We start from the raw sequence: 24,803 nt of genomic DNA on the forward strand, positions 1-24,803 counted from the left end.
TGTTTGTTGCGCAAACTATTCTTAGCCAGTGGGGTTGGGCGTCAACACGCTGCCTTTTCCCTTCTCTCCCACCTCCTGCTTTTCTTTTCATTCTTTTCTTTCCATCTATCCACTTACAGTGAGAAAGTATGTCAGGACTTACTCCCGGAAAATCCTCAAACACCTATTTTACAGGGTTCTAATGACACCTTATCTGCTCGCGTCTTGATAGCCTGTGGGCCCTGATTTAATCTTTTCCTGCCTGCACACGCGATGTGGATGTGAGCTGAGCAGCAGGTTTTAAAGCGTCTAAAACAAACACCAGCCCATTTATCATATTAACATAAACATATGACTATATATCCCACTAATGTAGGAGGCAGAAAGAAAGCTTTAGCGTTTCCGTGCAATTCTGAAGTTATGCGGGAGATAGTCCGCAGACACGCATTCTCCCCCTCAGCGTTTATCAGGTGCCTCATCCTGACTTTTGCCCCGATACAACCTCTTATCTCGGCCCTGTTGCTGCTCATTTCATCTAAAAATAGTCTAGGTAGAGATAGTACTGTCATAAAACGCTCGATCTCCAAGTTGCTGTTTTTTCCTTCCAGAGAAGCTCAGCAGATTTATGTGTTTATGATAGTTTTTTTTCATTTGGACAGAAACGCCGGTAAAGGTTTGAATGAGGGTGTTTTGTGTCCGCTGCTGTTGTAGCTGTTTGCTCTGGTTGAGCGCAGACTTTTCAGTGCAAGCGCAACACGATCCGCGTTTTGACAGCGGCACGCAGAGAAACGCGCTGAGGAAGGAGCGGTGTGATTTCTGAACAGCGTCCCCGTGCACTGACGAAACTCCTGCAGCTGAACACGTGGTCGTGCACACGTGCGTATACACCGTCTCGCTTGTGCCCACGAACTCTCACACAAGCTACCCGTTTCGCTTCCGACGCGGATGATGTTGACGGTGGACTGGCGGCGGAGCTGTGGCTTAGGGTGGTGGTGGGGGAGGATGGGACAGGGAGAAGCCGTGTCGAGGGGCCCACAGCAGGCTGATTAATGTGCCCCGGGTCACGGCAATAAAAGTGGCGTGCCAGCGAGGCGCAGAGGCGTTTTACTGCAATGATCGAGGGGCCGTGTTTCTCTGCAAAGCTTCATTTTCCCCCTCTTTAAAGCCTCTTCTCTCTCTCACCGTCTCTCACCGCACTCCTGTATGTGCTTGCTTACCACGGCTGCCCTTCAGAAAAAAAAGATTTTAATTTTTTTTTTTACCGTAATTAGGGATCGAGTCAGAATTCAAAGTAAAATATTTCCCAAATCGTGAAAAGGGGATCAAATTCAAACAGTTTTTTCATCCTTAAATCTGTTTGATGGTTTTATTTCATTTTTAATCTTTTAGGGAAAAGCTGTTAAGATACCACATGACCCGTTAAGGGTCCGAAATATTTCATTAATATCTCTACTTTGACATTTGCGCAATTAAAATCTTTGAAACCCTGTGTGTGTGTGTGTGTGTGTGTGTGTGTGTGTGTGTGTGTGAGACATTGTTTTTCAGGGCATTGTGATGTCACTCAGGCAGTAACGAACATGCAGGGTTGACGTCGGTTGCCACTGCTCTTTAAAAAAAAAAATCCTAGCTCTTCAGAAAGTTTCTGTACATTTGCTTTCGCAGCAGTTTAATTAAATTAGGCGTGTTTGGTTCTTTTCCCCCTTTTGAAATCGAACTCATCAGCACCCAGCTGAGAAAAGCACAGGTTTAGCAACCAGTTGTTGAATCTGTTGTCTTCAGAATTTGTTGCAGTAATGAATAATTGATAACCATCCTCTTGTAACTTCTCACATTTTCCCTGTCATTACAAAAATACAACAACAACCCTGTTGTACTCTGGCGCTTTAAGAAAATTCTAATCTATACTAAACAGAAGACATTAAAGGACGTTTCACACAAACGGGGGTCTTATGAAGATTTCTTTTTCTTCTTCTTTTTGTCACTACCTCTGGGGTTTAAAAAAAGTTTCCTATTGTCAACTTAATTTTTAAAATTTATGATTTATTTTTCAAATCTATGGTTTATTAAAAATTTTGCACAGTCGTCTCTTTTCTCTTGCTGCCTGATATTCTTTTTGTGTGCTTGTGTGTGCGTGCGTGTTCTGGTGTGAGTGTTTGTTGATCTGAAGCTCTGTGTTGGCGGGTGGTAAATGGTCTCCCACCGAATTGGTCTGTGATGCATAATCTTCCCTCGCTCTGCTGGCTGAGGCAGCCGAGGGGGCAGGTCAAAGAGGGCATAGAAAAACCAGTGTGTGAGGAACGTGACTGAATAGATGCAGCTTCACAGTGCACGTCTAGCCCAAGGGTGGGCAGGTTGGGGGTAACGGGAGGGGGATATGGGGATGGGGGAGATGTTGACAGATTAGAAGGGGCGGGAGTGGGGAGCCCACACTGTGCTTTCATCTCTAGCAAGCGCTTCAGTGGACAGTGCCATTTTGTTGCTCTTGCCTCGTTTCACTTGCACATCCCTGGACTGCGTTTAATCCCTGTTTAGCAGAGACACATTTGTTTAAGTCTTGGCAAGAATTAAAATGTGTTTCCTCTTTTGAAATTTTATGAATTCGCTTTTTTGTAATTGCTTGTTTGGTTTTTTTGCTTTTGCAGCAGCATTGCAACACAGCTGCGGTGCATGCCTGCATGTGTGTGTGCCTGTTTGTGAGTGTGTGTGACGGAGCCAAGACACTGACAGCTAACTGTTTGCTCATCTCCACAGGGCAACATCTGTTCGTGATGTCGATGCTGAGGCACAAACCAACCTGGAACTAAGACAAGGGAACCATATCGCACGAAACATGGCAAGTCCCCATGCTCATCCCCATGTACAGATTGTACTCATTTGTCACATAAGTCACTTTAGCAAAAACAAGCCAAGATTTTCTTTTTCAATCTTTAGTAGTATTTTTTCTTTTGTTTTTGTGCTGATGTCAGGATAGTTTTTTTTTTTTTTTTTGTGCTAATAGATACTTTTTCCTTTGTTGCTGCAGGTGGATGCAAGGTTGACGCCCCTGGCAGCAATGGGGCTGGACCGAAGCACTCTTTTACACGATGGGCTTCATCTCCATGGTGGGGTTGTGTATCCAGGGATCAGAGCACTTCAGGCAGAGAAGGGCAGAGAGGCGCCTGCACTTCCACTTACTTATAACAGGGATGGACTCCCAGAACTCATCTACAAGCCTGATGGCCCTCTGGACAGTCGTAAGACGGCGAATGGATACCTAGGCCTCTATAAGGGCGCTCATCCAAGTCTCCACAAGCCCGTGCTGGTTCCTGGAGCCGAAGGTCTCGGCTTGGAACGCAGAGTAGGGCCTGGAGAGAAAGCATCTGAACTGGGCTTGGCAAGTGCTGGTGGCAGCTACCTCCGCATGCCATGGCTCAGCCCTTACCCCGAAGCGAGCATGTATCCCTTCATGGACACATCCAAGTATGCAGCTCTAAACATGTACAAAGCCTCTTTGCTCAGCCAACCCAACCCCTATCTTCCCCAGCACCTGGCCTATCCTTCTCTGTGTGCAGCCCAGGGAGGCAGTGTTACCCCTGCTGCAGCGGTCTCTGCTGCTGACAGGCTCTATTATATGCCTCCCTATCCTGCTTCACCCATCTCTTCACCCCTGGTGGCACCACCTATGAGGATTCCTGCAGTCACCGTGGCCCCAACATCACTGGTACACTGCCAAGACAAGGGGCTTGGTGTTGCACCTCCATTTGCACAGCAGCTTCACCAACCCTCACCTCTTTCTCAGCACCATCAAGCTTCTATAGACAGGGACCGCTCACCTAACAGGAGTATCAGACCGAGCAGACCTCCGTCCAGGAAGGGCTCTAGCAACAATATTAATACAAGTAGTATTATTACTAGTGGTATCAGTAGTCTGCCTACTGATTCCTCTCCTCGTGTTTCTTCTCGCCTGCCACAACCTCCCCTTCCTCCTGCTCTCCTCGACAATTCACTGGATTTGCAAAGGCCGGTTGCCAGGATAGGACAACCGGTGTCGTCCACTTCCTCAATATCTGCCTCATCCACATCCGCACAGTCCATTCCTCTTACGTTCTCTGTTAGCAGCATGGCATCAGAGCAGCCCTCTCCTGCCCGACCCAGCCCCCACAAATCAAGGCCAAGAGATGGGGCCCCTGAACCCAGAAATGCAGGAGTTGAGAAAAGACCCAGCAGGTCTCCCTCCAAAGCCAGCTCTGAGAGACCAGCTCACCAACCACAGGCAACCAAAGACCCAGCAGAGAAGCCTTTGGATTTGTCTGGAAGAATGCTAGACTTTGGATTGCCCTCCAATGGATTCCCAGTTAAGATGGACACTTCAGGTCCACGTTATGGACTTCCCCCTAACAGAGAGCTCTTAAAAGAAAACCTTTCCCCTTCTCCCCATCCACATTGTGTGGTCAGCAGCACTTCTTCAAAGGTCTCAGACAGACCAGAGATGATCAGCACTTTACACTCCACCTGGGTCGTACCTAGTCCATCACCTTCTCACGCACAGCACACACCGGGCCTGCCCACCTCTCCGAGACCTAATACAGACCTGGGTCTTTCACAAACTAAAGGCTCTTCACCCTCTGTTATCAAAAATAAAGGTCTGGAGAGAGTACTCCCTCAGCAACGTAGCTCATCCTGTCCAAGGATAGAAGAGCCCAACCACTCCTCGACTCAACCATCTGGCACTTCTGTGGTCAACTCCAGGGCTCTTTCTCCCAAACATAATGGTGAGTGGGTCAAACACAGCCCCAGCCAGTCAGAACATCCACCAGCTGCGGGTCACCACAGAGAGGGAACAGAGAAGCCCTCCCAGACCAGTAAGAGAGCTGAAACAACCCCAGATGTGCCATCTTACAAGAGGCACTGTGTAGAGAACGGTCATCCTCCTGGCCATCTTTACCTTCCACAGAATGAGGCTTATCTAAACCACAGCTTGGCTTATGCCAACAGATACCTACCTTACCCCATCACAGACAACATGACAATACATTCTGTGCCAATTGGAGGAAAAGGCCCAGTTTACCCTCACCCAGTACTGCTGGGCAGCAACAGCCTTTATCCAACCCACCTGGCAGCAAAACACCCTTTACCATACCACAATCTCCCTGGTCCAGGAGGAGAATATCTCACTTATAACTCACAGGAGATGGCCCATCCCTTGATGCAGACACACTCTGACAACAAGCTGGCAGAAAGGGCAGATGCAACACTGAAGTCCCGGGGACAGGAGAAATCTCGGGGAACTGTTGAAGAAGGTGGAAGCCACAGAGATAACAACAGTGGGAAAGAGATAGGCGAAGGAAACCAAATGAAGCCTGACAGGGAAGCTGGAGCACAAGGACAGTGTGGCAGTCAAAGCAAACACCCCTCTTCCTCTTTAACATCCAGAGAAAAGATTGTCTGCATTGACCTTGTACACTCAGACACAGATATGGAGACTACACCATCAGGCCACAAACAACATTCTGCCGAGACCAGCACCAAGGCTTCCCAAAATGAATGTTGTCATAGTAACCAAAATCTCACAAAGACTGAGTATGAACCAAAACACCACCTTTCCCTTCCTTATCCAATCCACTCCAGACAGAGTCCTAACCTTAAGCCCAACCACAGTGACAGACAACCAGAAGCTCCCTTTGGGAGAGCAGAGGTTCCCCAGGACACTGGCTGTGCTGGGGCAACATCTAGCATATCCCCAGCTTCTCCGTGCCTGGTTGCCCAAGCAGAGGAGAGCTGTGAGGAGCAGAGCCCCAGCCCAGACCTTGAAGACCAAGATCAGAGCACCTTGCGCTGTGCTCGAACATCAGGGGAGCGCAGCTCTGGTAGGGACAAAGGGGACAGGAGGGACAGCAGAATTTCTCGCCTTACACAACACTGCACAGATATGGTGAAGAAATCAGACCTGGAAAAAGTCCCCAAGAGAGAGACTGAAAAAGAAGACAGTATTGTTGACCTGGGGGAGTCTCAGGGAGAAGGGGATGAGGAAGAAGACGGTAGCCAGACTTCATCTAAAAACTCTCGTAGATCCAGCCTGGCCAAAAGGATTGCTAACTCCTCAGGCTACGTTGGCGACCGCTTTAAATGTGTCACCACTGAGCTATATGCTGACTCGAGCAAGCTGAGCCGTGAACAGAGAGCTCTGCAGGTAAGGCTGCAAACAACTGTGCACGTTTGTGTATACATGCAATACGTAATGAACTGGGTTTAAGATAATTGATGGGATGGGGAGAGGCTGTTATGAGCAACTTCTCTTATGTGCAGACATTTCAGACATTGATTTCTAACATCCACACAGGAATAAAACCTCAAAGGCCACTCTCAGTTTTCCCCTGCTGCAATATTCAGATCAGCCTATAGAGCAAACCTTGCATGGAATTGGCATACTTTGCATACAATATAATTGCTGTCACGCTACTGTCCTGGCCGTAGATTTGATTGTCCCTTTATAGTTTATCATTGTCTTAGGGATCTGGCCAGTCGAGACCCTCCTTAATGGGGTGGCAGTTCAAAGGTTAACCAGAGCTGCCATCTTTGTATGTTGATTAGTGAGCAGCCATTGTAAAGGTTATTTCTGTGCGTGTGTGCGTGTTTGTGTCTCCGTATGTGCTTGTCCTTGTGTGACTGCCTTGGGGCTAAAGCATGTTAGTGCTGAGTGTGCTAAAGAGACATGTACAGTAGTTTGGGAGAATGACTGTGGCACCCTCACAGTTCACACTGCCTTTGGCTACGCTTAACCCCAAGGTTAGGGCCAGTGGAGGGCTTGCAGTGTGCTTAACAACCAACAGCTGCCCTCTTCAGGGTTTCTCTAAGGCTTTCTGCATGCCCCCATCTGCCATTCACTATCCTCACCCAACCCACCTCCCTCCAATGACCTGTCCTGCCTGGTTGCTGTCTAAGGTCATAATTCTCCTCATCCCCGCTCCCGCCATTGGCTAAAATACCAGCCCTCCTAACAAAGATCACATGACCTCTATAAACATACTATTACAGTAGTATCACCTACATTTAGCTATTATCCACTGTCATTCATAAATGCACACTGAGCTATTCATTTCAAACTGTTTATGTCTTTTGGGGTTGCCTTTTGCTCAATGCTGAGCACAGAAACACAAAGACACACTATGCTATATTATCCACTGGCTCAGGGGCAGAAATGTTAATAGGTTGCACATGTCTGTCTATGTTGTGAATGCACCCTAGAAAACTGTGGTTTTTGTCTTTTGTCATGCTTGTCAATCCACAGCTGCAACTCAAAGCTATCAAACACTGGATTTCTGGATGCGTAAAAAAAAAATCAGATGTGGTCTGCTTGGATCACCCCCCTGCCGCCAAAAAAAGAAAGCAAGCAAGACAGCTGAAACTGAATTGGTGTCATCAATTATACCTCAAATGCCCGTGTTATTTCCATTCAAATTTTCCAATTTGTCACTGGTGCAGTTCAGAGATTATTTGATGGTTTTGATGCAGTGTTAATTGACCTGTTGATTCACTTTAATTTGATTGTTATTTTTGTTGGGATTGTGGCTACCTGTTCTGTGTAAAAGAAACATGTGGAGAAACGTAACGTAAATTCATTTATTTAAAAAAAAGAAAAAGAAAAAGATGAAATGCTGGACAGATATATTGAGCCCCCCCCCCCCCCCGTTCTAATTGCTTAGATGGAAGTCATATCACGAGAGGGGAGTAATATAAGTCAACCTGCAGCTAACTGGGAGGTCAGTTCTTTACATTTCTTATCACATCTGCCTCTGACGGGCTCTGTCTCCTTTGTACTGTGTATCGCTGCACACTTCTTTTTTTATTTTTCCCCTCCCCACTCCCTTCTTTCCTTCTTCCCTCCTTTTCATCTCCTCTCTCCGCCTCAGGGCTTAGATGTATATGTTTCCAAGCCATGTTTATGTTTCAGGAAGGGAGAAGCCAGGATTTAAGCCCCAGAGCGCATGGACTGACAGTGGCTGCAGTAGTCTAACCTGTGTCTTGACGCCGTGCTTGTGATTTATCTGTCCTCCTTTGTGTCCTGCGTGTATTTGTGTGCGTATGTGTGTTGTGAGTGTGTGTGTGTGGGGGGGGGGGGGGGAGTGGGGGGAGGTTAATTCTTTTGGCATATTCTTCTTTTGTTTTTTAAGACAATGTGATTTCTCATGCTTTTTTTTTTTTTTTGCTTGTGTAGCTGTTGAGGCCAGATTTAGGCTTAGAGAGGTGCGTGTGTGTGCGCGGCATGGGCAGATGATGAGTGGTTTTCATGGGTTTTCTCTGCATTTTTGTGTGTGTATGCACAGCGGGCAATGATGCGGTTCTCGGAGCTGGAGCTGAAGGAGAAGGAGGGCAGCGGTGTGTGTATGACTGCCTCGGCAGCAGGACGGGAGCTGGCAGACGGCCAGTGCGGAGAGAGAGTGCTGGAGTACTGCCAACACACCACCAGGCAGGGAGAGAGGGAGGGTGAGTAACCCAGCACCACACACACACACACATATACACAAGGCATGCACACACATACATGCAGACACTCTGCAAATGAACACTCACAAAAAAAAAGGGACACGCACGCAAACAATAGGAGCGTACACACTCGCTCTCATGCACTTGCAGCAAATGCTGAGGCAAGACCGGGTCACTCTAAAAAAAGACACTCTTCCACTCACACACAGAGACACAGACACACACGCACAAGCGTGTCCGTGTGTGCACGCACTTTTACACAAGCTAGGCAGCGCAAGCCAATGAGCGGGCAAGAGAGACAGCGAGGGGGAGTTTTATTTTCAAGAAGCCTTTTGTGCTTATCTGCGCAGAGAGACGATGGCGAGGGGAGGGCAATGGGGGAGAAGGAGGGGCAGGGAGTGCGTGAGTGAAAGCTGTGGTGGTGGGGGGGGGAGTTGGTGGGTGAAAGCGGATGGGAGAGCGCAACGGAAAGAGCGGGGTGGGGTGGGGAGCGGGGTAGTTACATTGGCTGGCAGCCCAGCTGTGTGTTGGAGCGAGGCCGCAGCTGACGTGTGAGCCTAATTATGGCATGGAGAGAGACAGAGAGGGAGTCGACGACGAGAGAGGGGAAGGAAAAGGGGGGGGGGGGTAGAGTCACGCTCTGTGTGAGAAGGGCGTGGTGCGGTCATGGAGGGGGGGGCAGGGAGATGACGAAAAGAGGGAGAGGGAAGAGGGATGGGAGTCGCCATGCACAACATGTGCGCAGGATGTTTTCGTGCCTCTCTCTGCTGGAAGTGTGCACGGCTGCACTGAACCATCAGGCCGCTGGCTCGGCTCGCATCAGATTAAAAAGTCTTTACCTCATCAAAGTTTTACTGCCTGTCTTTAAAGCAGAATAAAAGCGGGCTGGTGTTTAACTGGCATTCTCGCTCCGTCAACCCCCACCAACCACACCTTGTGTCACCCTGTTTCCCTGCTTGTTTTCTGTCTGAAATCTCTTCCCGTGTGTCTGCACCCTTCCCATCATCTTATGTTTATATTTCCTCTGTTCGCTTCATGTCCCCGTCTTCTCTGCTTTGCTCAGGTGTCCGGCCGGCATACACAAACAACAGAGTTCCAGTCCTTCAGAGGTGTGGAGGGCAGAGGGAGCCTTTATCCCATCCTCATGAAGCCCAAGATGGGGCCAGAGGTCCGGGCCAAGGAGGGCTAAAGGATGGTGTCAGGAAGGGGATGAAAGAGTGCGAGGAAGGTCACTGTATGCCACCCACACTGACGCCATCAAAGGGCTTTCCCGATGAGAGGACTAGCCCTGGCTTTGGGGTCACCAGGAAACGCCCCCTTGGCCTCAAAGCGGAGGACGAGGACACAGAGATGGAGGGAGAAAGGGTGATCCACTTGGAGAAAAGAGCCAAGCTTTGTACGGGTGAGAATTTCACAAACAAGCGTGCATCTCGCATGCCTCAAATAGCATCCCCCTTCTGCTCTTCATCCGCTCTCCATGCATCCTTAGAATTCCGCCCAGTTAGTTTTCCTTCACCGTGTGATGCCGAGCACCGTTTCATCCCTTGTTCTTTTTTAAAAAAATCCCACTTTTATAATCACTACTTCCATCCCAATCAATTCCACCTCACATCCGTTCCATCACAACACGCTCTTCCTCCCCTTTCCTGCTCTCTGTCCTGTGTTTCGCTCTGTGTGGCAGCCAGCTCTGAGAAGTGTTTAATCCTGCCTTTGAGTGGAGTGCGAGAGAAGCGACGAAGAGGGACAGCTATTCCCTCTGTCTCTCTCTCTCTCTCTTCTTTCAGCACTGCCGTTCCTTCGCTGTGCTTACCCACCCTCTTCAAAGCTGCTCTTTTCTTCTCTTTTCATCTCCTTTCTTTTTTCCCTCATCTGTTTGGGTTTCCTTTTTATTTCTTTTCTCGCTGCCATGCGGTATCGTGCTTGTTCTCCTCGGCACTGGCAGACGAGTCAAATACCCGTCCCCTGTGAATTTCATGGGGGAGAACCCTCCCTCTGCTTTTCCAGCCTTTATTGCTTTGTTTCTCCACCCGACTCTTGACTTCTCTCCCCTTTCACTCCGCAATCTGTCTGCTCTACATCCTGCTCCCTGCCTCTCTTGCCTGGGTGTGTGTCACATGTAAGGCTTAGATGGGGTTTTACCAGCCATAAGAATGTCCTGATTAATGGCCTTTGTTCTCGGTGCTCTGTAGCTTGCATGTCAATATCTACAGTAGTTCTGCACGTTGCAGACGGTGACAATGACGGCTTTAGAAAGCAGAAAACCTTTTAATCCAAATGTCAACTCAGAGACACTTAGAAGAAATCTTTTAAGTAGCTCATAATGCACTTTTCAGACTACCTAGCGTTTGTTTTTTTTTTAAATGACCTTTTTATAATAACCGAGGCTCGAGAGCTTGCTCTTCACATCTTTGCATCGAGGTTTAAACGCAAAAACCATCAAATTGTTGCGTTTCAAGCAACATTCTGTGTTTGTGTTCATCTGCAGACGAGCGTGAGAAAGCCAGTGCGGACGACGACGACGACGAGGAGGTGCGGAAGCTTAAGGTCTGCATAGAGCTCAAGGGACTGCGACTCAGCAAGCCCGCCGCGGGCGCTGCTTCACCTGATGGGTCCCAAATCAAGCAAGAGAGGGCATGGCCTCAGCCCCGATTGGTTAGCCCTACCCAGGGCCTGCGCGAGCGCAAGATCAGGCCCGGCGAGCACGAGGACAGAGCCGCGGCGCAGAGAAGCGAGATCAACAGGAAATGGGGCTGCGAGAAGCTGCCTAATGGTAAGAGTGAACCACCAGCCGTACAAACCGCCGAGTTCAGCTAGGGTAACGGAAATCTATCTTTGGCTCACGTTTCACTTTCTTGTTGAGCAGTCTGTCTTTAGGGGATTTCCCAAAAGCTGTCAGGGAGCACGAGGGGGGGGGGAGATTCTTCCTCTTGCCAGGGTAAAGGCTTGAGGAATCAAAAAAAAGGGGGGACGCAGAGAACCACAAGATAAAATGCCTCTCACCACCCTCCCGGTGCGCATAGATTTAGGCTTTTTCTTTCATGTTCAGCTGATCTACAGCGGGGTCTCTGTGAGGACGATTAAAAAGCAAATGAGGGGAAGTGGCTGGTGGAGGTATGTGTGGGCAGGTGGAGTGTGACTAATGTGTGATCAATGATTTTCTTTTTCTTTCCCCTTTGTTGGGTGTGTGAGGTAGAGGGGTCTTACTAAAGCCAGGGCTTTCCCTTATGAGAAACGCAAAATGGCGTCTCCGAGGCAGAAGAGAGAATAAAAGAGCAGTGGAGAGATTAAAGGAAGTGAATAAAGCAGAAGAGGGTTTGAGTATTTTTCTGTAGAAACCACAGACCATTACTGGGCACTGATTCTTTTTTTTTTTTTAAATAATATACATTTATTTAATTACCTCTCACCTCTCATGACTGTGACAACGGTTGTGTTGATAATGACTGTGGTTATTCCACTGTGTCTATCTGTGTGTTGTTTTTTTCCCCTTCAGAAAACCACTAGTCACATGAAATGCATAAATCTGCCTGTTAAGGATATTGCATTGTAAAAAGCTGTTGTCTCTGCAACAAATTGCTGTTATTAAATTGTTATTCTAAAAGTTGTACTGCAGCAGAAATCAGACCTAGACCAGATCGCCAAGTAGATTAAAGCGGGTTTGCAACGATCCTTAGGAGCAAATGTATTTCCAATAAGCTTTTCGACATTGAGGTTTCAAGGGCAGCTTTTTTATTTTTGTGTAAATATGTACTATAAGAGGCTGAAACCAGACAGTGCCACATTTGTTTAAGGAGATTACTCCTAGCCGTGTCCTTGCTGCAGTGAAGAAGTGCACAGGAATCACTATAGCGGTGTTTATGCGAGCTTGCGTGCGAGAGTGTGTGTTTTTTATTTATAATTTTTTTTTCCCTGGGCGAGCAGGCATGCTGCGCTCCCAGACAGCTCTGTGTGCTCATTAATAAACCAACAGAGGGTGAGAGATGGCCTTGCAATACTTTCCTATCCTCGCACTCGCTCACTCTGCCTTCCTCTTTTCCTTCTCCAGGAGTAGCTGCTGCCGTCGCTCCCCTCCCCCCCAGCCAGCTGAAGGACAGAGCGCACCCGCCGAACCCCTTCTCAGGTGACCGTGGCCTCAAGGAGTCCAGGAGGGGCCCCCCCTCTCCGGCCCCAGAACAGTCCGTGGGAGGCACCCCTCCCCTCAAGGTCCGTCGCCATAGTGACACGGACAAACCCAAGGGCAAGCGGCCGTGCAAGACCAAACACACCAGCCAGAGGGAGCGGGAGAGGGAGAAAAGGAAAGAGGCAGCCGCCAGCAGCCCGGGCCAGCGTTGCGGGACTGAGCTGGGAAAAGCTGAGGATGACAAGGTGAGTGCGACCAAGACGCAGGCGTCTGGATGTTTGCAGCGGCAGACTCTGTTTCAGTATGCCTGTTGGCGCCTCTGATTATGCAGCTGGGGACGGGAGGGAGGGACTGAGGAAGGAAGTATGTTTACAATGTTTAGAGGACTGCTGGAGCTTTGACCTCCCCGCGCCCTCAGCGGCTCCCTGCGGAGGGCCCCGCATGCATGTGTTTGTGTCTCTGGCCTTAATTGTCGAACGCGTGTCATCTTTTTGTGTGTGTGTGTGTGTGTGTAGGTAGGTGAGAGACAGGGGTGCGAGTGTCTGCGTGTTCGCAAGCATTCAAAAACCCTGGAGCAATTATATATCACACTCACTCCTGAACACAAAGCTACACACACGCACACTTTCTCGCACTCGCACAATGAGGAATGTGGCAGCTACGACTGAGCGTTTGAAACGCCGAGTTCAAAAGGAGGAGGGAGGGGGGAGAGCACGGGGGAAAAATTGAGGGGAAAAAAAAAAAAAAAGAAGGCGAGTCGTTTTCCGCCCGTGCTGCTCTCCTCCCCTGCTCCTCCTCAGCCTGACAGCTGCTTCGACATGGAATTCCACTGAGAGGGCTCGCAGTGTTCGCACACACTCAGTCAGACACGCACACACTCAAGCAGGCAACTCCCTCTCTCGTGTGTTGTGTTCAGAGGGCTCTGTTGGTTTAGCAGTTAAAGAAAAGTGGCGTGCCAACCTGCACTGTTTTAGGGCGTGAACACTCGGCGTGAAAGCTTTGTGTGTGAGTGTGTGTGTGTGTGTGTGTGTGTGTTTTCAGCGATGCATAGCGTATCTCCCAGACACAATAGTCATATATAAACACAGATGTTGTTGATAAAAAATCAATCTGAGTGTGTATATATACAGTAGGTATGCTGTTAAAGAGGTAGTTTGGAAGTCATGTGAGGATAAGTGGGGTGGGGGGGTCTAAACACATGGCTTAAGAACAGATTTGAGCTTCAAATTTCAGTATGAATTTTGGGCCCTGATTCGAATACTTAAACCACCTTTTTAATTGATTCTCCTTTTAACTTATTTTAAAAAGTGGATATCATTTCCTGTGCATGGATGCACATTTTAATTTCCCTCCGTGCGCGTGTGCGTAGTCTCATCCCTGTCCCCTTGGATGCTCGTGCTCGTGTGTGTCTGTGAATGTCCCGTCTGCTTCGTGGCAGGGACTGTAACGCTCTCTCCCCATCTCTCACTCTCTCCTCAGCTGAGTGAGCAGTGCAGCGCTCCGAGGAAGAGAGCCGCTTCTCCTAATCATTATCCCTGCTCTCCAGTCAAGCCCTGCTCCCCCACCGCGCTCTGTCCACCCTCCCTGCAGCTCCAGGCTAATGACAGAGCGGGCGGTGTTCCACCAGAGCCGGCGGGCTTGCACAGAACCCCCCCTGCCGAGCCCTCCGTGGTGCGTCCGATCCCGCCAGAGGCTCGTCGGCTGATTGTGAACAAGAACGCCGGGGAGACGCTCCTTCAGAGAGCAGCGCGACTGGGCTACGAGGTAATAGGCTTCAGTCGAAGTCATCCTCCCTTCTTATCTGCTTTCTCTCTTCGCAATTTACACCCTCAGACTTTGTCTTTTCCAAATCTCTCGCTTTCTCTCTCCCTTCTTAAATTGAGCTCATTTTCTCCACCTACTTTGTTCCTGTCTGTGACTCTGCCAAACGTCGCTTTACTCTTTTTTTTTTCCCCTTCTCAGAGTTTTTGAGATTCTTCTTTCATCTGTCCTATTCTTCCTCTTCTTCCTTCTTGTATGATTTCCTCCTATTTCGCCCTCACTCGCGATTTCTACTTCACATGCTCCATCTTTTCGGCTCGCCCGCTCTACTCTTTCTCTCTCTCAGGTTTCCGCTCTCTCCCTCCCCCCCTTTCCTCTCAGCGCTCTCTTTCTCTTCCTCTCTTTGTGACTCAGATTGTCGTTGGCACCCCTCCTCTTCCCCACAAGTGCGCACACACACACACACACAGCCTCCCCTCTTCTCGCCTCGCTCCGCTCTCACATCTCATTAATTTTCCGTGAGGCGAAGTGTGACACACACCCCGGCGCGCACACACGCACAGAAACGAGCACGCGCAGGCAGCATGAGGGGATCGGTGGGATCATTATGCGCAGACTGATGCTCGCTGCCTCTCCGTAGCATCGGGAGATTTTTTTTTCTTTGCTGCCGATCATTTGCTCCTAAACCAGATCCTCATTCTCCCCACACGCAAGAAAGAATGAGACTTGTGTATATTTTACCGACTCTTTCTCGCTCTCTCGCAACTCCCATTGCTCCGAAAGCTTTTAATTAAAGTTGGATGGCCCGCTCTCTCGTTCTCCCTCATCCCCCGTGTTTCTCTTCGCGAGCCTAAACGTTTCTCCCCCTTGTTGACAGATGTTACAAATTGATTTATTGATCTGAGTAGTTTTAATGCTACTTGAGCTGCGGATTCCTGCTCTCTCAGTGTGTGTGTGTGTGTGTGTGTGTGTGTGTGGGCACCTGTATGCGTGTCCACTCCTTCGGTATCTCCTTTGATGCCGCCTGTGTGCGTGCGTGATAATTTTTATCACCAGCAGAGGAATCTTCTCAGAAACTGTAAATAGGTGTGGGTTTCTTTTGTTGCTCATTCATGAGTTGCTTTATGGTTGTGTGTGTGTTTGGACACGTTTATGATGATGAGGTACGTGCGCGCGCGTGTGTGTGTGTGTGTCAGTGATTATGTGTGTGAGTCTGAATGGGAGAGAGCGAGAGTGTGAATGAGAGGTAAGCACTGGGAGTATAATCGCGTTCTAATGGCCCTCTAATGTGCCGTGGTGACTGTGGTTAGCAGTGGCGGCGGCTGTTTTTCTCCCTGGCTCGCTCGCTCGCTCTCTCTCACTCACACACACACTCTCTCACACACACACAGATACACGCGCACGAACAGGGTGCAGCGCAGCAGCAGGGTTCAGTCAGCCGTGCTGGAGAGAAGCTGGCTCGTCTCTCTGATTTATGCGTCTCTCTCGAACGTTTTTTTTCCCTCCCTCTCCTTCTTTTTTTTTCATTCCCCCTTCGCATTTTTCCCTTCCTGCGCTCTGCATGTGGAGAGGGAATGAAGGAGGAGGGAGGAGAAAACCTGAGACTACACAAACAAGGCGCTGACCGCTGCGCAAACAACCCCCTCTCTCCCACCCTTTCTTTTTCTCTCTCTCTCTCTCTCTCTCTCTCTCTCTCTCTCTCTCTCTCTCTCTCTCTCTCTCTCAGGAAGCTCGTCTCTCACTGCCTGTGTGCGATAAGCCTGGGGCAGGCCCCTGGGGCTCCCACACATGCACACACAAGGACGTGCTCAGGAACACACACACCAACTATGCATAAGGCCTAACACACACACACACACACACACACTTGCATACAAGCCTGTAGATGCGTACAGCGCTTGTCTCACGCTGGTGTTTAAGCGCCGCGAGCTCTGGGCTTATCACATGCAGGCAGAGAGATATGAGGGCCTGCGAGACGGAGGCACGCACACGAACACAGCTCACATGCCGATTATGAGCATGCGACGGAATACGTGCGCGCACGCACACACGCACGTTCTGACCCAGTAAGCACATGCACAGGCATCCTGACATGTTTCTTCTCCATATGCCACACAGACAAGGCGACTCTCGGCGTTCGCTATCGCACACCCACATAGACCTGCACATGCAAATTCAGTGTCTCCTCATGCACGCACAAGCCACTAAATACACCGCTGCATCTTTTTTGTGTGCGTGTTTGTGTGTAAATCGGCACATGCAGGATGCAGAATCACCTCATGCATGCGATTTTAGCACACATGCACTTCTCCGTGCTGTTCTCGCTGCCCGGGCCGACACTGTGCATATTTCACGTTCATTTAGTTTTGCAATCCGTGCCTCTGCACATGAAAGCCCACTCTCTCTCTCTTTCTCTCTCTCTCTTCCTTCCTCCCTCACTCCCCTTTTATTCTCTCGCTCTCCCTCGCTCTCTGAGCATTTGAAATGGTAATGAGCAGAGATTCTGCGGATGTCTTCATCCCTCTAGTGCTGGGGCTCGGGGCCCCTCAGCTCTCTGCCCATTGAAAGCTCAGATAAAGGTGCAATCTGTCATTTATTCTCCCCATGAATCGCTTCTGATTTTTCTCCTCAAATCCATGTATGATCCAAGCAAAGAGGAAAAAACTGGATTGCATTTTAAGTGCGTAGTTGGACCAGAAAGCGTGATGGAAAAACTTGGAAAATGAAATCACTGTGATCAGTGGTTTTTGTGGTAAAGTACATCCACAGTGACTTAAAGTTCAGCTTTGACCGATGGCAAGCAGTCCCGACAGTGCTGACCTTTGATGGACTACAGACCAAAAAGTCCAAAATTTAACACGTTATCACACTAACTGTATTGCATTTCATTAAACAGACTAATACTGCACATCTCTTTAACTAAACAATTTTAAGCTGAGGTCGTTAGGGTCGTTAGCTTACTCGTCGCAGGCCAGCTAGCTATGACAACTGCTTTGGCGGGTTCGCACCATCATGTTGTTGGGTAGTAGCAGTATCGCTTGCTAACTAGAGCTAGTTAGCAAAAGATTGCTAACTAGCTTCGGACGTAACATCAACGTTTTTTGCAAACTTACATTTGCACTCTGTCATCTTCTGATCCAACGAAATACCAATAGCTACTAATCTCTGAGTGACAAAGGATTATGCTTTCCGTATCCACAAGCCTGCTTGGGTCCAAGTAATGTAAATTTCATCATCAGACGGTGAGTGTGAAGTTCCGTGGGGACGGCTGCGTCTACCTGCTTTTGGTGACTGCAAGGAGAATTTAAATTACAGTGCAGCAGCTACGCATGCTCACAAAGTGGTGGACTTCAAAGAAGCATAAAGCAGGGGTTATATTTCCGAGTCTGCTCGGGACTTGACGTAAATTTCATCATCAGACGGTTAGCATGAGGGTCTGAGGATTCAGTACAACTCGACTGAAACGAGACGAGTCGCCCCCTGCTGGTTATTAGCAAAAACTTGTGGGCCGTCTATGTCTAATATACAGAATATGGTAAACAATAACACAACTGTAAACGGTTATTGCAAGACCATTCGCATACCACAGCATGTGCAGCAGGCAACGGCACAACAGGATTGACGAAATTCAAGACAAGGTTTCGTTTTTTCCACCTGGACTACCAACGAGGTGTTACAGAGAAAATGTAAGGACAGTGGCAGGACCATTTTTCATCGTTAGTAAAAGCCATTGGCATTGGCACAAGAAGGACGACCTCAAAAGAAAAGTACGCAAGCTTAGCTGTTATGGTTTGATCAGTGAACGCGGGTGTTGCGTTATCATTGTTTGTCCAGATTAAAACAATATCTCATTATTTTCACACAAAGGTTGGGTCAGCAGAGCTTCCATAGGTTTATTTTCGGGGCTCTTAAACCGGCCGAAGATTTTGGACAGCGGATGTGAAAGCAGAAGTTTTAAAATGAAACTGGATTAGTGTGGACGTACCCATTTAAAAGACACCTGTGGAGAAGCTTTAATGTGCAGGTTACTGATGAGAATGGGACATCCTCCTGTTTTTCATTCTTCTTTTTAAGTTGGCTTAAATGGCATATGTGTGGCTGAGTGTGAGATTAAGTCTGACTGACATCATGAGTAGTTGCATACTGAGGCTTCCCGTCTCCCTCCAGCGGTGCCATTCTAGGAGGGCCGGGCTTTCACGCACACTTTACACATGCACTCAATCATCCGCACATTTCACTTTTCTGAGCACGCACAAACTTTGCTGCCTAGACTTCATCATTCAAAGGAAAGCCACTCGTGCATCTGCGCACGTGATTCATCTCGACATGACCACATGTGCTGTATGCGAGGACTCTGCGAGCCGCGAGGGGTTAAATGTCTGAGTGATGCATTGATTGCAGGCGAGCGCAGGGAAGCATTCTAGAGAGGGAGATTAGAGGACGGAGCGAAAGAGCGAGAGGAGGAGGAGGGGAGGGGTGTCTCATTTTACTGCGGAGGAGTGCGTGTGTGTGTGTCTGTCTGGCGGGAAGCCGGGGCTCTCATGCTAAGCTCCTCGCTCTCTCCCAGCGATATTAAACACGGCTCCGGAGGTTTAGCGCTACGCCTCCTCCACAGCCACACACAAAAAGGCACACAAGCGCACAGACCGAGGAAAGCTGCATATCAACATTCTCTACCCGTCAGTCTCTCTAACACTTGCTCTCATTCACTCGCGCGCGCGCACGCACACACACACACACACACACACACACACACACACACACACACACACACACACACACACAGCAAGTGGAATCCCCCAGAGGGGAGCTTGAGCACAGTGCTCCTGAATCTCTCTCCAGCAGGCAAACAGAGCGTTGGCAGTGAAAGAAAACCAGTTGGAGCGTCTCTCCACCTTCCCTCATTTCTCTCTCTCCCTCTTTTTATTTTGCACTTCTTCCTTGCCTGCTTTCCCTCTTCCTTCTCTTTCTCCATTATCTCTCCCGCCTCTCTGGCTCGTCCGATCGCTCGCTCTATCACTCCTTTCACCCCTCCCCGTTTTCACACCGCCACCCACCACCCCTTCATCTCTTGTTATTATCAGCTGCAGCCCAGAGGACTGCCCCGGCAGATTTCATCCACAGATTCATTTATCTGTCATCTGTCGGGGTGTTGCCTCTCGTCTGTCCCGTTCCGCGTCCTCTCTAACCCTCTGCTCGTCCCTCTGTCAGTCTGTTTTCTCTCTCCGCTTGCCTTTCCTTCCCTCTTCCTCCCTCCAGCCACCCTGTTCTGAAAGCGCGAGTGAGAGAGAGATAAACACTTGGACTAGATGGCAGCCTAGAATTAGCATAGAAATGGAAGTTTGGAGTCATTTCCCAGGTTCAGATGAGCAGCTCTGCTCCCCTCGGCACAGGACTGTCAGCAGGACAGGGTATGAATGTGTCTGGATATAAGAGTCACGTGTGTGTGTGTGTGTGTGGTTACAGTTGGATCCATAAGTTTAAAAAATCTATATATTTATATATAATTTTGCTTCTATATACCACTACAATTGATATGAAATATAGCAATAAAGATGTAAATGTATGCAGCTTTAATTCAAGGGGTTTTAAGACAAATATTGTGTTAATGTTAACGAGTTCAAGCTATTTTTTTTCTATATTTCTACGTGACATTTCCATTTTCACAGGCTGAAAAGTGAAAGGACAATTTACTGGTGTCGTGGAGACGGGCCACTCGTGGTCACAAAACTGCTCATTTCATGCGAATTTAAGGACATATTGGATTTCAAAGCTATTTTAACGTCTGGATATATCTATTTGGGTTTACAAATACTAGTAATAGCCAGTGCCACACTAAGTTGCCTATCCAAAAGGGCACAAACTAACAAAAAAAAGCACACTTGTCTGACTCGAACGGGCCCTGTATCGACACACTTTTAGGCTGCTTTCTGTCTCTCTGGCTCGTCTCTGTTTAATGGCAGCAGACGCTGCTCCAGTCCAATAAAAACCAGTCTGACTACTTAGTGCTGGACCTCCAACTGTCACAGCCCTAGACCAGAGAAAACGCTTCCAGCTCTTGAGCGGCGCTATCAAATCTCTTTGTTCCGCTTCCATTATGCTGTGTTCAGAGCCCAGCCATTGTAACTGGCTGCCACAGCAGCGTCCAGGCCCAACCATGCCACACACACACACACACACACACACACACACACGTGCATGTGGAGAATCTGGCAGGCTAAATACAGTTGAGTCACACTTGGTCTCCTCGATGTGTTTGGCGCCAGCTCCAGTATTATGGAGCATTTGTGTGCGAGCGTGTATGTTTGTCCAGCACAGGAAACACACTCAGTTCCTCCTTTCCTTCATTTTTCTCCCTCAGGAACCGTAAAGGGAAGGACTGTTTGCGCATGCATCTGACTTGTGTGGCTGCTCTCGCAGTGTTTGCTTCGCAGATGCTCACACACTAAGCCCTGCTCTCTTTGTTGGCTCTTTTTTTAATTTTTTTTAGGAGGTTGTGCTGTACTGTCTGGAGAACAGAGTGTGTGAGGTGAATCACAGAGATTACGCCGGTTACTGCGCGCTCCACGAGGCATGCGCCCGCGGCTGGCTCACCATAGTCCAACACCTTCTGGATTACGGGGCTGACATCAACTGCAGCGCTCAGGACGGCACCAGGTAAACGAACTCTTTCATGCACGTGCACACTCGATCACAAACACCAACGGTTACATAAACACCCCTCTTAGGAAAATGCAGAAATGTAGGGATTTTCTTTTTTTGGTTTTACATGAATTCCCGAATAAAGAAAAGCAGGGCTTGGCCATCAATAAAGTGACGCGAGCTTTCTCATAACTAAAATTTCTGGGATTTATTTTACATTATTGTACAAGAGCAGTGATTTGGCTGATTAGCTGCACTTTTGGAAAGGGAAGGCTAGTACTTTCATTGCAGTGTTATTAAAATTTACACTGGGGGGTCTGTTCTAAGAAACTGTGCTCAGGTCTTACAGGAGTATTGCCCATGCAGTTTTGCTTTTGAGATTTGCAGCATCTGCAGTAAGAACAACAGTAGTCTTATAAATCTGAATTTCATTTTACTTTATGTCTCGCTACGTCTGAGTTTAGGGAAAATCTAAAAAAGGAAAATATAGATCGTTCTTGTAAGTTTGATCAGAAGTGAATTCCCAAAAATATCCTCCACACCATGTATAAATTTTATCCATAGATTTTGAAGGATATGTGGATCCGAGTTTAAAATATTTTCTGAAGAAGGTAAAGAAGACATTTCCCTCTTATAATTTTAATTTGATATGTATTTGTAAAGATATGATGCAAAATGCAATTTCCCCCCTAATCTCATCCTGGAAAACCACTCCAATAGTTAATCAATGAACTTACTTCCCTGTGTGTGTAGACCGATTCACGATGCCGTGGAGAACGACCACCTGGACGTGGTGAGAGTCCTGCTGTCTTATGGCGCCGACCCCACCTTGGCAACGTATTCTGGCCGTGGCCTTCTCAAGATGACCCACAGCGACAGCATGGAGCGCTTCCTCACTGGTAAATGTGATTTTCTTACATATGAAAGAAAGAAATTGACATTAAGTCCTTGACTTCAGATTCTTACATTTGAGTCTCATTTTGGCACGTGTGATAGATGGCTTGCAAACAAAGCCTTCTGAGTTAGGCCATCATATGTAGGAATTATCTGCAATATGAAGAAAGACAAAACGGATCTTAACAAAAAAAAGGTTACTTAATACCTAATTTAAGATCCTTATTAAAATCGCAGTGTAGTAAGAGCTAAAGTTGGTAGAATGTTTCTTCTCTCATGCAGACAAAATGAAATGCAAAAGCCACAAAATTTGAATATTAATGTGCCTTTGACCACAGATCATAAAACTCAGCAATGCTAGAAAAGGGAAATAAAAGCCAACGCGAAGCAAGGATTTCTTTTTCAAAAAACACACACGCACACACAAAAAAACAAAAACCAGAAGGCACACCGGAGTGTGGCCATCAAAAGGTGAGGCAAGGGTAAACTGTTAAAGAGATCGGTCACGAGCCCGGTTCCCGAAAGCTCCCATCTTGGCTTGTTCGCTGTTTGCTGTTCTTTCAGCGCTCTGACCTCTGTGCAACCTGTTGGTGTGAGGCCCCCTCCGCAAATCCTCCCAACTACAGCTCGACACGTCCGTCGCTGTCATCCCCGTCTCCCCTCCAGCGACCTCCCTACCCCTCCTCTCCCCCTCCCTTCCTCCCTCGACCACCTGTTAGACAGGGAGTCTGAGCCCGCCAGGGTGCGTGCTGCTGCCTCTGAGCTCCTCTATCTGGTTACTTAGCAACGGCAACTGTGTTTGCTCAGCGTACGTGCGGAAATGGGCTTTGCTCTGGCTAGAGACTCTGCTTTTGTACGTGTGCATGTGAGCGCCTGTCTTTTCACAAGGCTGCCACGCTACAGTCTGACGTGTGTGTTGTGAGGGCTTGATGTTTGTACTCGGGTTGAGTCAACACGAATCTGTGCACAGGAGGAGGAGGAGGAAATGAAAGCACACACACACACACACACAAACAGGCTCACGTTTCCCCTGTAGCCAGCTGCTTGGCATTACCTGAACTAGTTAAAAGCTATTGCCTGAGAGACACTCGGGGGCTCGTAGCGAGCAGGAGAGACGATCGCGGAACGGAGGCGAAAATAAAACAGGTGGCAGGAGGAGGTTTATGCGAGTAGGTAGACGCCTGCGAAAGCTGGTGCTGAATGTTGAAGAGAACGCGGGTGGATGGATCGATGTCGGCAGGGAGATCGAGCACCGGAGAAAATGAGCGAGTGCAAGCGATTGCTGCCCTCCCTCCACCTGGTCCCACTCATCTGGAGGCCGTTAATCCCTCCAAACACACGCCAGACGCCCCACGCCTCAGCACTGGCACAAAGCCCAGCTCTCACTCTGCAAGTGTGTGCGTGCGCGCGCATGTGCTGAATACACACTTTGCTCTCGCTGGGTGTGCTTATCCAGCTCCCTCTGCCTGTTTGTTTCCATCGCTCTGTGTGTGTGCGCACTCGGCGACTGTGTGTGGTTCTTGTTTGATTCCTGGCAGCAGTCTGCAGGCCTGCTCTGCACTGAGCCAGCTCTAACCCAGCGGAGACAGCCACTCTCCTCCCCCGTGGTAGAGCCGCTGGCCCCTGACCATCAGCCCTCCCGTCCTCCCCTCCTCCCCCCAAAAACATTTGCTCTGTTTGTTTCTCTTTTCTCTCTTGACACTCCCCCTCCCCCTCCTCCTCCTTCTCTCTTTTTTTTTTCCTGCGCTCTTTATCCATTTTTCTGCTGTATTCTCCAAGGGCAATTGTATTTGCCTCGTTGCCTGTCCCCAGGGCTTTGGCTCTTGAATAACAGGCTTCGCTCCTCTCCTCTGTCCGTAGATTATTTTGCCGACCTTCAGGGCCGCTCAGATGACGACCCAGGGCTTTATTGGGAATTCTATGGCAGCGCTGTGTGTGGTGAGTACTGATCAGCACTCTGCGTGTGTCCTTTAGTGCTTACAAAGTCTTTATTTTTAAACATCATCAGTGTCTGTACGTCGCACTGGCCTCTTTTAGGCAAGGCAGCTTTATGGTAATGTTGACGCTCACTAAAAAACGATCCGTGCTTTTCCTTTTTTCTGTGTCCAGAGTCTACTGAAGAGGGCGGTGTCTATGACATTTTAGCAGACGCCCCAGGTCCAGATGATGAAGATGAGGATGATAAAAGGGAGGTGTTTGAGTTCGAGTTCTCCGACCGACCTCTTTTGCCTTGCTACAACATCCAGGTGTCCCTCTCCCAGGGGTGAGCATTATTCTCAAAAGCAGATTACATTTTCAACTCTGTTTTTTCCTAAATTCCTAAACGTCTGTTAATTATTCTCTTTCAGGCCAAAAAACTGGCTGCTATTCTCCGATGTGCTCCGTCGGCTGCGGATGTCCGCTCGCGGTTTCCGGCAGGCCTTCCCTCACATGGAGGTGGTGACGGTAGCGGAGGCGGAGTTTTACCGGCAAGCATCTCTGTCCCAGCTCTTCTCCTGCCCAGAAGAGCTGGAGGGCTTCCATCCCGACAGCAAGGAGCTGCTGGACCTGGTGGAAGACAGCGCAGAGCTCGCAGCCCTGCTGGGCTCCACGCTGGAGTTTCTGGACGACCGCTGGGATCACCCCGGTGACAAACTCAAGGACAAAATCAAGGCTGTGGAAAAGTTGGGCTCATCCTGACCCTTTGACCCACTGAACCTTGATCATTATCGACTGCAGTTTGCTTTAGAACCGAGCAGGGGTTATGACGATATGCCTTAGCCTGACCTTTAGTTCCTGCGCTTCGGCCCGACTCTGGACCAGCACTGGTGCACTGTACAGATGGACTGACCTACTGGCTGATGGGCTGCTGAAACATTTCCCTCTGTTAACTGAGGATCAATATATTTGTGACTCAATAGACTTAATAATGGTCTTATTTTTATAAATTAATATATGTATAAAT

At 48.6% G+C, this 24,803-nt stretch overlaps 1 protein-coding gene across 1 annotated transcript; it reads left to right on the forward strand.

The window, feature by feature from the left end:
* The first annotated feature begins 2,760 nt into the window (after positions 1–2,760).
* Positions 2,761–24,803, forward strand: bcor (BCL6 corepressor). Its single transcript, XM_005733840.1, has 12 exons — positions 2,761–2,812; positions 3,002–6,148; positions 8,283–8,442; positions 9,506–9,844; positions 10,928–11,212; positions 12,488–12,807; positions 14,042–14,326; positions 20,814–20,980; positions 21,719–21,864; positions 23,720–23,797; positions 23,969–24,122; positions 24,208–24,803. Exons 1-12 carry the CDS (start codon positions 2,810–2,812, stop codon positions 24,536–24,538), a joined length of 5,415 nt encoding a protein of 1,804 aa, XP_005733897.1. The 5' UTR covers positions 2,761–2,809; the 3' UTR covers positions 24,539–24,803.

Source organism: Pundamilia nyererei, unplaced genomic scaffold (genome assembly GCF_000239375.1).
Source record: "Pundamilia nyererei isolate P.nyererei 1_Seehausen unplaced genomic scaffold, PunNye1.0 scaffold00055, whole genome shotgun sequence".
Classification (NCBI taxonomy): domain Eukaryota; kingdom Metazoa; phylum Chordata; class Actinopteri; order Cichliformes; family Cichlidae; genus Pundamilia; species Pundamilia nyererei.